Raw genomic sequence first — 11,154 nt, forward strand, 5'->3', positions numbered from 1 at the left:
CTCAAAAAAAAAAAAAAGGAAATTCACTAAACAATAACAGCAAACAGCAACAACAACAAACCCTGGAGAGATCTTGTTTGTTGATTATTTAATTTTGGTATTTATCATGATTGGGGTTATTTGACCAACTTTGATCTTGATTTGATGTGTTTCAGCATTTTTAGAAAATCCACAGCCACATATATTTACATATTTATTTTCCATAGTTCTTTCTCTCTTTTCCTTTAAGTACTCCAATTATACACGTTATGCCATTTTTATTGTCCCAGTAGCTCTTGGCTGCTCTATTTGGTGTGCACCCCACACACACTCCTTTTTCTCTTCTATATCAATCTGAATGGTTTTTATTGACATATCTTCTAGTTCACTAAGTCTTTTATCAACTTTATGTATTATACTTAAAGCCTATTGAAATAATTTTTTTTATCTTTGTTGCTGTCTATTCCTAACATTTCCATTTGAGTCTTATTTCCGTATTTGCTGAAATTTCCCACTGATTCATGCATGTTGCTTGACTTTTCCACTGAAGCCTCTAACATATTAATCATAGGTATTTTAAAGTCCTCCGTGTGGGTCATTTCTGTATCTGCCAGCTGCTTTATCTCAAAATGGGTTTTTTTCCCTTGCTTCTTTGTGCATCATACTTTATGAATGCTAGCCATACAGTGAAAGACTATAGGGACTGAGATCAGCAGTGTTTGTGCCTAGAAATGGGCATCCTATTGGGTCATTAGTGTTGGGAGTTGAGCCATGTAATTCAGAGTTGACTCGGGTTGGTGTTTCCTAGTGACTAATGTGACCTTCAGTGCATCAGTGACTTCAAGTTACTCTAGCAGATGGCTGTTTTGACTTCTGCCTAGTGTGGGGGCTGGATTGCCAGAGGCTTTTTCTCACCGATTTTACTCCCATTTTCCTTTCAGCCATGCTTGCCTGCCTGCACCACGTAAGGGCGTATCTTCATGTCCTTGTCTCTCCCTCAGCCATTCCTGCTCCTGCTTATTGCTTGGTGCTAGGCTCATGGTGGGAGACAGCTGGGGTTCACTGTTGTCTCAGTCCAGCCTGAGTCTTAGGTAGACCCGGTGTGGCTGGGTCTCAGGGATGGGCCTTTCTCAGCACTTCCACCTCCTCCCATGGTGTCAGGCTGCCTTGACCAAACCTCTGCTTGGTGTCAGTATAAGGTCATCAGCCTGAGATTTTTCTGCCCTTTCTGTAAGGTAGAGGTTTTAGTTTCTACCATTTCCCCTGCAGCAGTAAATCTTTGCCTGCGTTCCTTTTCACCCCTGCTCCTTCCCTAGAGGCAATGGGTCTTTGCCAGAGCCCCAGGGGAAGTTTCCTGTGCATCTCTCAGCAATTGAAAAGCTTATGTTTCACAGGAGAGAAGCATTCAGGAAAGCGGGCAGGACTTCTTCCTGTCCCCAGTAGCCACTGAAGTGGCCTCTCCATTCTCCTGCCCTATTCCCAGTCTTTCTTGTGAGCACCTGACAAGGCTTGTGGAAAAGAGCTGCCAAGTGTGAGTGGACTCTCCTTGTGTCAGAGCCTGCAATACTAGCCTGTATTTAAGAAATTAGGAAAATCTTAGCTGATTTTTCTTACCAGGTTGTATGGCAGCCACCTCATTCCCCAACACTCTGTCAAAAGTGAGAGAAGCGTGGCCCACCTTTGGAGGGGAACATTTTTCTTTGGAATTTTGCTTTCTTAGTTACTTTACAATGTCAAGTCTTTGAAGGATCATAAGGAGTTACGATTTTCTTAGACTTTCTGGCCTTTTATTGTTAGGATGGGAGCAGCTTTTTGTTTGCCTTTTTTTTTTCCCCCCAGCTCTCTACATGCTAAACAGAAGTATAAACTCCTTGATTTTAATTTAGAAAAAGGGGTTCAGAACCCATTTATTATCTGTGATCTTTGCTAATTCGCTAGTTCATAAAGTAGAAATAGTAGTAATAACAATTATTAATTCATCAACAGAATAGAGGGTTATTTTGAGGTTTTAATGAAATAATGCATGTGAAAACACTTATAAATTAGAAACTGTTGTAGAATAATGATCATTACCTCCTAAGACACCATTTCTTTTTCCTATTTCCAGAAACGATCTTCAAGACACAGAAATGAGTCCAAGACAGAATCGCCGCACAAGAACTCCTGAAAGTGCTGAGATTGAACCAAGAAACAAGCGTAATAGGAATTAGTGTAGGCTTTTTCTGACCTTTCAAATGCAGTGATTAGAATATGATACTTTTGGTTGCTATATATAGATTTCCTATTTATAAATGCCCAAGGAAAGATACTGAATTCTAAATATTATGGTTAGCTGATTTTCATTCTTTTCTGCTTTACCAGAGGGGAAAATTATTACAAAATATTCTCACTTGCTTAGTTGCCTCCTGCCTCTAAAACATCTCTCAGTAAAATTACTGACATTCACACAGGCCTCGCTTTGCAGAGTAGGCAGACTCTTTGGCACTTTGGCAGAGGAATTTGTTTTGGTTTGGTTTGATATCTAAATTTCAGACTGTCCTTAGGCCATTCTCCGTCTCTTCCATGGAGAATCCAACCTCACAAAAGGATTTTTTTCAACCTGTTTATTACAAGAAACAGTTGAGAAGTTAAATATTCATATTTTTAGAAAGGCAGGATGTCAGTTCACATCCTTGGTGTTTGTGAGTGCCGATGCAGGCCACCACCATGCCTGCGTTACAGCAGTTCCATGATGATTGTTGCCTGAGGTTAATGTAGTTTTTTGTTAGACCTGTGTTTTATGCATTTCTCAGAGTAGGATATTGGTATTATAGTTTAAAGTCACAACAGTCACAAAGTCACAATAACTTAGAAACATTGCGCATATTCTTCTGAAATAGCACTCAAAAATGATTAGTGTCAGTATTTTTTCACTTGGGTCAATCAAATCTGTAACTGAATCTAAGCTATTAAACAAAAAGTATACAATAAATGAATTTTGTAAATGAATAGACTGTATCAGTTTACAGTAATGTTCTTAAAACAGTATCCTGTGGATAGTTGAGTATGGGTTAGAAATCATTGCAATGGATTGGTCAGAAATTGCTGTATGTGTGTAAAGTGTCTACCAGTAGTCAGATGTTTCCAGAGTTCATAATGCCTCTCTTTGGCATTTCAGAGCCAGCATCCCCCAACTCCCACTCCTCTGCTACCACCCAACCCAAACACATCAGCTTTCAAATGAGACTACAGCAAATGCGGCAGTGTTAAGAAAAGAAATTTATTTGCCAGGTTCAACATTTATGACCTCCTCATTCCAAAGAATGTCTCTGTTGACCTTGGCTTTTTGGTATGCTTTGGGGTTTCTGATAATGCGTAGAGCGTCATTATGGCTGAGGGGTTAGTGTTTTGACAGTGAAGTTCAGACATCTGATTTCTTTATGAGTTCCCTGTGTTATAAATGGCTATAGAAAAATATGTCATAATTTCGTTTAGTTGAAATCCTGAGTGGTGCATTAAGGAAACTAAAAGCACCACTTACCAAATCTATCAGCAGAACTGATGTGAGGTAAGTGAGCATGTCAAACAAAATAGGGGCTCACATGGATATATTTATGTCACTGAGTTGTCAGAAATTATGCCAAAATAAAAACTGCTTGTTTCATTACAAATTACAGTCTGTAAATTAAACTGGAAGTAATTGTTACTTTAATTGCAACAAAAGGAGTTTGTGAGGAAGCAGAGAGACCCAAGACTGGAAAGCAGGCACATGAGTTCATTCAGCAAATATTTGGTTGTCTACTTAGTTATGTATTTGTCACTGTGCTGACACTGGGAATACAAAGGTGGCTAAAGATGATCTGAAACTGTGGGTCCCAGTGTAGTGGGCAGAAAGATTTTTGACCCTGAGGAGACAGCTGGCAATTTGTGGAGATACTTTTGGAGATGGGGGCTGATGAGGGATACTACCAGTATCAGTGGGTGGAGGCCAGGGATGATGCTAAACCTCCAACCCTCATTGCCAGGGCTGCCATCACAAAACACTACAGACTGGGAGCTTTAAACAACAGAAATTTTTATTCTCATAATTCTGAAGGCTAGAAGCCCAAGATCAGTTGGGTTTCTTTTTAGGCTTCTCTCCTTGGCTTCCAGACAGTGGCCTTCTCACTGTGTCTTTGCATGATCTTTTCTCTGTGTGCACATGACTATGCAGGGCTGGTGTCCTGATTTCTTATAGGGACCCCAGTCATTGGATCAGGAATCATGCATATGGCCTCATTTTACTTTAGTTACCTCTTTTTTAGATAGAGGGCCCTATCTCTAAATACAGTCACATTCTGAGATACCAGCAGTTAAGACTTCCAACATATTTAGTGGCAGGGGTGGGGCAGGGCACACTTTAGCCCACAGCACTCCATAATAAAGAATTATCCAGTCTAAAATGTCAGTTGTGCCAAGATTGAGAAACCTCTAATGTAAAGGAACTCCCATGTCTACCTGAAAAATAAGGTCTAAAGGGCATTTATTGAGCACTATCTGTTAGCACTTAGCATATGTTTAATACTTATACATTGAAAGAAGAGTATGTTTATATCTATCTGACAAAGATTAAGGAACTTAGAGTAAGTGGTAGATACAGAATTGTAACCAATAAACTTCTGGTTCTAAAATTCACCTTTTAGTGAAAATACAGTTCTCACCAAACTTATAGTAATTCACTGGTTGTTAACTCTTTCTACCTCCACACTCCCCTCAAAGTTATAGCATCTCCCATCAACATCAGCTCAGAATAGCAGTGATACTTATGGTTTGGGGGTATGGGGGTGAGCTGCTAGATGCACTTTAGATGGGCCAGTATCCTAGGCCATCCTTTCATCTTCTACTCCTGTCTTTTTTTCAACCCCCACATTGAGGATCACTGGTCTAGTTGAAAAAAGAATTCATACACATAAGACTATGTAAGTTATATAGGGAGGTATGCCTTTAAAAACAAAATCCTATGGTAAAGATTGATGTGTCAACAGGGGTAGACAAAATAAAGAAGGCTAGAACTGGGGTAAAAAACAATGGACTTCAAACTTAGCATCTGATAAAAGAAAATAGCAATTATTCAAATGAGAAACACTTGTGTCTGTTGTGTATGTATTATAAAAGAATGAACATAAGAGGGAAAAATCACAACCATTACATTTATTACCATTTCTGTAATTTTTTTTGGTTTTTAGTCTGTTTTTTTCAGGTATCTTTAAGAACAACTATCTGAGGCTGTAAGTATTCACATTAACACCCATGGTACTGACTTTGTACTCCCTACCTTCACTGAGAGCTTAAAGGGGGCATTTCTCCATTCCTTCTGTGTATTTCTGGGTATCCCTAGGTTCAGATATTCAGAATACAGACACCGTTCCCTTGTATCGTATCTTTTATATACTAGCTGATTTTGAGCAGCCCTGACTTTCCCATGCCTAATAAGTCTTCATTGCAAAATGTACTTTCTAGGTAACATTATTGAATGAGCTATTTTAATATAACTATTTTAATTTTAAAGAGTATCTACTGAAAACATTTTATTTTGGCAACATAAATATTGACTTTCTGAAAGCATGACACCTAGATAGACAAGTTTGTTTCCTATTTGCAATACATGGTATTGTGTATTTAGGTTAAAAACCTAAAGAAGGGGGTGGGGCTAAGAAAACCTATGGTAGCATAATGTAAGGCTCAAATCTGATTGTCAGGAGACTATTCTTACCTACTTTGTCACAGTTTTGTAGAAATACAGGGCTTCATGGAAGCATATTTGTCTAGATGTACTTTGGGAATATTGCTGGTTTCTATCCAGGAGGAGAAAATAGATGAATAAATACTAAAAGTCATAACTTGGTCAGGGGCTGGTTTTTGTTTTTGTTTTTTTCTAGCAAAGTAAAAGAATATCATAGTGATGAACTGTGGGATAGTTCTGTTTTAAACCAGCTCAGCTTGTTCTTCATGCAAGATAAATTCAGAGATCCAGACTTTTCTTTGTTAAGTTGTGATGGGCAAAAGTACTTACTAAAGGATGCTCTTTAGTAAGAGTAAAATGGAACCCAGAAGAAAGGAGTGGGATACAAAAGGCAGTGGTGAGTACATACGTTGGTAAACACATTGGCAAGTTTTAAGTAAATATAGATTAGGGGGTGGGGAGTGGTGAATAATTAAAACAAGATGGAAATAAAATAGTAGAAAATCTTATGGGATATGGGAGATCAGAATTTCAAGGCGTTCTGAAGTCCTTGGTATTAATATTGTTTGGAAGGCATAAACCTACTTTGGACTCTTAAGAATCTATTTTAAAGTTTTAAAGGGAACTCTTAGTGAACACCTGTTTCTAGAAAATGTGTTTCAGGAAAACTTGATAAAACCACTGAGGCAGAGAAGATTAGAAAAACAAAGAAAAGCATGGTGAATAGAAAAATATAAAATAAGATGGCCCAGTAACCCCACGTATATCAGTCACTATCCCTACAAATGATTAAACTGAATTCTTAATAGTAGCTAGCGTTTATTAAGTGTGTAGTATGTGCCAGGGCTAAGGGCTTTGCCAGTGTTAACTCAGTTGTTGCAACAACCCTGTGTTTTACAGGTAAAGAAACCAGGACAAAGGTTAAGATGTGTTCCCACAATAATATGTGACAGTTTCTCAGGTTGGATTTTTAGGAAAGAATCTGGCTTTATGCAGTTTACAAGAAACAATCACACAGAAAGCAAAAAGGTAGGGAAAGATATCAAACAAAGCTAATTAAAGTGTAGCAATGGTTGTAACAATTCATCATGTGTTGTTTTTTTTTTTTTTTTTTTTTCTTTTTTTTTTTGGTGTTTTTTTTTTTTTTCTTTTCCATTTTGCTTTGGATTAGTGGAAACTTGTAATGAGAGATTGAGACTTGGGTTAGTTTTTAAGAAGAGATGCAGTTTGCATTAGCAGAAGAGAGTACAGACAATGCCAGAGATGTGAAATGATGACAGTCTGGGTGAGGTGAGGAACAGTCATCGCTGGAGAGCACTAAGGGCTGGCCATGCAGGAATGTGGGGTGCTGCCACTCTCCCCTTCTCTTTCCTCTTTCCTCTTGCTGTGCTCCTTTCCTTTCACCAAATGCTGTCCCTTCAACTGAGGGAGCCAAAGCTCCTCCTCTAATATGCCTTTCACCCCATTTTCACCAAAATCTCCATTCAGTAAAGTGAAAACAATGTCATTACATGGATATTCATTTAATGAATACTGTGTTAGGATGTAATAATCAAGAATGTATAAGAAAGAATCATTCCCTGGCCAGAGAGCGGCTGTCTGACTAATCCAGTTGTAGGAGTGGGTCACTTTCCCTCCCCTGGCCCCTGCTTCCTCATCTTTATGTAAAATAGGGAATTTGAAGAGCTGGAGGGAACCTCATCTATCATCTAGCTCAATCCCCTCATGTAACAGGTTGGAAAACAGATTTAGTGAGCGCCTAAGACGTAGGGTGTCTTCTGGCTGTAACGTGCCAAGTTTCTAAGGCTCAGGTGAAAGTTATGGCCAAGACACTCCTGTGTGGGGTGGAGGGAGTAGTGGCCCTCTCTGTGTGCCCTGCCCACGAATAAGACCTGTACTTGAGTGTGGCACAGAAGGCAGAAAGGAAACCCACTGCTCCAGCAGAGGGGACAGGAAGGCAGTGCTTGGATGTTTCTACATGGTGGCTTTGAATACTCCTGAGACTAGAAATCAGGGAAATCAAGGCCCAGTTGTCAGCTAGCTCTGGTGGCTCTGCTCACTTCCTGGGTTGAGGGTCCAGGAACCTAGCAGCAGACTTACCGAAGGCAGGACTGTACCCTCTCTTGCTTCTGAGGAGAGCCCATCTAGGCCTTGGGTTTCAGACAGAAAGTTGTTGAAGACAATTAATCAGTTTGAAACTCCTCAAGCCCCCTTAGGTGCCAAAGGATAATCCTTGTAAGGGATAAGAAAGAGGGGTTTGTATCTCTAGGCCTCTCTATCCAGTGGATTCTTAAACATTTACCATCTGCGCCTTCCAAGCCCAGGACACCACAGAAGCTGCACTATTTACATTCCCATCAACAGTGCGCCCGGGTTCCAATTTCTTCACATCCTCACCAACACTTGTTATTTTTCTGGGTATTATTTATTTAATTTTTTGATAGTGGCCATTATAATAATGTGCGATGATACCTTATTGTGGTTTCAATTTGCATTTCTCTAATGATTAGCAATATTAAGCATCTTTTAATATGCTTATTGGCCATTTGTATATCTTCTTTGGAGAAATATCTTCTCAAGTCCTTTGCCCATTTTTTAATCAAGTTTTTTTAAATGTTGTTTTAGAACTCATCTTTGATCTCTTGTTTTTACTCAATACATCCTACCGTCACCAGGATTCTTAATGGTGTACTCTTCGGAATGTATCCTTTATCTCTCCACTCCTTAGCCCCTCAACCACTAATCACATTAATTTCAGCCACCGTCATCTTTCAGTGATGCTACTGTTCTAGTTTCCTAATTAGTTTTTCTCTCTATCCACACCTATCCCACCATAGTCTATTCTTCCCCAACAGCCGTCTTTTAGAAATGTAGATCAAATATTATTCTCCTCCTTCAAGTCCTCTAATGCCTGCCCAATGTATTTCAACTCAACACAATTTCTTACTGTGATGGGTCAATGTCCTGGTTGGCCCAGGCTCCGTCCACCTCTGGCCTGTGCCCTTCCACTCTCTTGCTGTTTGCTAGGCCACAGCCACATAGCCCTTCTTACAGTTGCTAAACATGCTTGGCTTGCCCCTGTTTCAGGGCTTTACCCTTGCATTTCCTCCGTGTGGAATTGTCTTTTCTGGGATCTTCCCATGGCTGGCTGCTTCTCATCATTTAAGAGCTGCATGAATATTACCTTCTTATTAAAGCCTTCCTGGACCTCTCTTTCTAAAAGACTTCCTCACTCCTCCATGTCAGTATCTGTTCTAGACTCTGTTTTCTTTTCTTCATAATATGCACTGTCCAGAGTTATTTATTTGCCTACTTTGTTGCTTTTCTTTCCCTACTGGAATGTAAGCCCTGTGGCAGGAGGGATCTGCCATGTTTACTGGTATCTGCCAGGCCTAGAATAGTGTCTGGTACACAGTAGGCATTCAGAAACTTTGTGAAAAGAAAAAAACAAAAGACTATTTGTGACTGACTATCTTCTTTTCCTGGAATGTGACGTCTGTGAGACCAGGGACCTTGCTTGGGTGGTGTTCACCTCTGCATTCCCAGTGCTCCGAACAGCATCTGAGCATATTAGGTGGGCACCAAATCAGCACAGAATGAATCCTCTCTGAGCAAAGAGATCTGGTCAAGTGAGTCAGGGACCCATTGGAGCAATCTCCTCCTTTCTTCAGTTTCTGCACTTCTCAGCTGTCCCAGAAATGCTTGGTTCAACTGGATGAAAATAACACCAACTATTATTTATGTGAACTACTCACTAGTTTCTCCAGTTCCTATAACTCAATGTATGCATGTGTTTTCACTGACGTGTACAATAATCTTTTTTGTAGGCTTATTGGACACAGCACTAAATGCTTTGTCTGGATGAAATTTGTTACTTTTCTAGTGTGGACATGCTCTCCCAACTAAAAAATGTTACAAGGACCATCAATAAGGACCTAAACTATGGAAATAATTTTCTCTTTTCATTTAATACTTATCTTTAGTCTTATTTCTTTGGGCCTAAACTTAATTTTGCTTTGGACCTTTGCTTTGAACCTGCATGTCAGATGCACAACATCTTTAAATCTTCATTTGAAGATAGCTAAGAGACTCAGGACTTGAAAGTTATCACTCCATCTTCCTGGGTACCTTCAAGTGTTTTGTTAATAGCGTTCCTTTTTGTTGAACAGATTATCCTGCATCTCTGTGTCACGTTGAAATGCTCAGCATTATACTTGCGTGGCAGGGGAGATACTATGATCACGAAGGTGGTTTTCCCAGGGCGAGGCTTATCCATTGCACTCCAGATGTACTGACCCCTGCGATTTCCCCAAATGTGGGAAACTCGACTGCATAATTTGTGGTAGTGGGGGACTGCATTTGTGCTTTCCCCTGTTTTTTTTAAAAGGAAAAAAAAAAAAGAAATGCTCAGCACTGACATTCCTTTTCTCAGGAGGTTTTACAACAAGAAGAGCAGAGGTGTTTGTTATGGATACAAAGCTCTGCTTTTGTGAGCATGTTGATTCATTCTCATCAGGGAAAAGATGAGAGGCTGTGTGAAGGACTGGGAAAATTGTTATCGAGAGAGGAAAAAAACCAAGAAGACTGAGATTCTTGACCTAAAGTTCAAGATGTCATAAAATCCACCTTAAAGCCTACTTAGTTCAGTGTTATTATTATATAGATGAGGACACTTGGTTCAGGAAGGAAAAGGGATTCTCCCAAGGCCACACAATTGAGACACAAAAGTCAGAGTCAAACTGAATTCCATCTGGGTTTGTGAAGGGCTGGTTACCAAAGTACAGTTAAACCAAAACAGACTCACCGTGGAATGTTGAATGAATCCTCTAACCTTTCCATTTATGTTTTTATATCTGTAAAATGAGCCTATCTGGAGAAAAGTCCAGATGAGTATTATAGTTATCACCAGATTATTAGGTGTTCAATTGTATTTTGCCTCTTTTATAGCAACAGCAATAATATCATCATAATACCTTTACTTAATTTATTTACATAGTAAAATATTTATTTTTAAGCAATACATTATCATGGTTTGTTATTCATAAGGCACAAAAGAATATACAGCAAAAAGTCTTCCTGCTGCCACAACTTTCCAGCCATTGAGTTCTTGGAGGCAACCAGTTCCTACCAATTCTTAGTGAATCTTTCTAGAAATGTTTTATGCACATGCAAGAAAATATGCGTCTTCTTTTTTTGACAGAATTGATAGCATATTATATACGTTGTTTTGTACTTTGCTTTTCTCTTGTAACATTGTATCTTTTTATATATTATTTTGTTGTTTCCTTTTTGTTTTTTAAGGCCAAATAGGATTGTTCTGTATGGCTGTAGATTGTTTTAACTAGTTTCCTGCTAAGATATGTTTAGATTTCCAATCTTTTTCTATTATAAATACTGCTAAAATAAACATACATATGTTTATATATATATATGCACATTGTGTGTGTGTGTGTGTGTGTGTGTGTGTAGGATAA

At 39.1% G+C, this 11,154-nt stretch overlaps 1 protein-coding gene and 1 non-coding gene across 5 annotated transcripts in view; both read left to right on the forward strand.

Moving 5' to 3' along the window:
- Positions 1 to 3,649, forward strand: part of RAD18 (RAD18 E3 ubiquitin protein ligase) — a 100,558-nt gene extending 96,909 nt beyond the window's left edge. For all 4 annotated transcript variants that reach the window (XM_017501595.2, XM_017501597.2, XM_017501598.2 and 1 more), the window contains one exon: positions 2,087 to 3,649. In XM_017501595.2, coding sequence (XP_017357084.1) covers positions 2,087 to 2,189 — 103 coding nt within the window. In that variant the 3' untranslated portion in view covers positions 2,190 to 3,649. The remainder of the gene's footprint in view (positions 1 to 2,086) is intronic.
- Positions 3,650 to 9,890: 6,241 nt separating this feature from the next.
- Positions 9,891 to 10,054, forward strand: LOC119467360. Its single transcript, XR_005195905.1, has one exon. It is a non-coding gene; the product is annotated as a U1 spliceosomal RNA (small nuclear RNA).
- Positions 10,055 to 11,154: the final 1,100 nt, after the last annotated feature.

Source organism: Cebus imitator, unplaced genomic scaffold (assembly GCF_001604975.1).
Source record: "Cebus imitator isolate Cc_AM_T3 unplaced genomic scaffold, Cebus_imitator-1.0 Scaffold281, whole genome shotgun sequence".
Lineage (NCBI taxonomy): Eukaryota > Metazoa > Chordata > Mammalia > Primates > Cebidae > Cebus > Cebus imitator.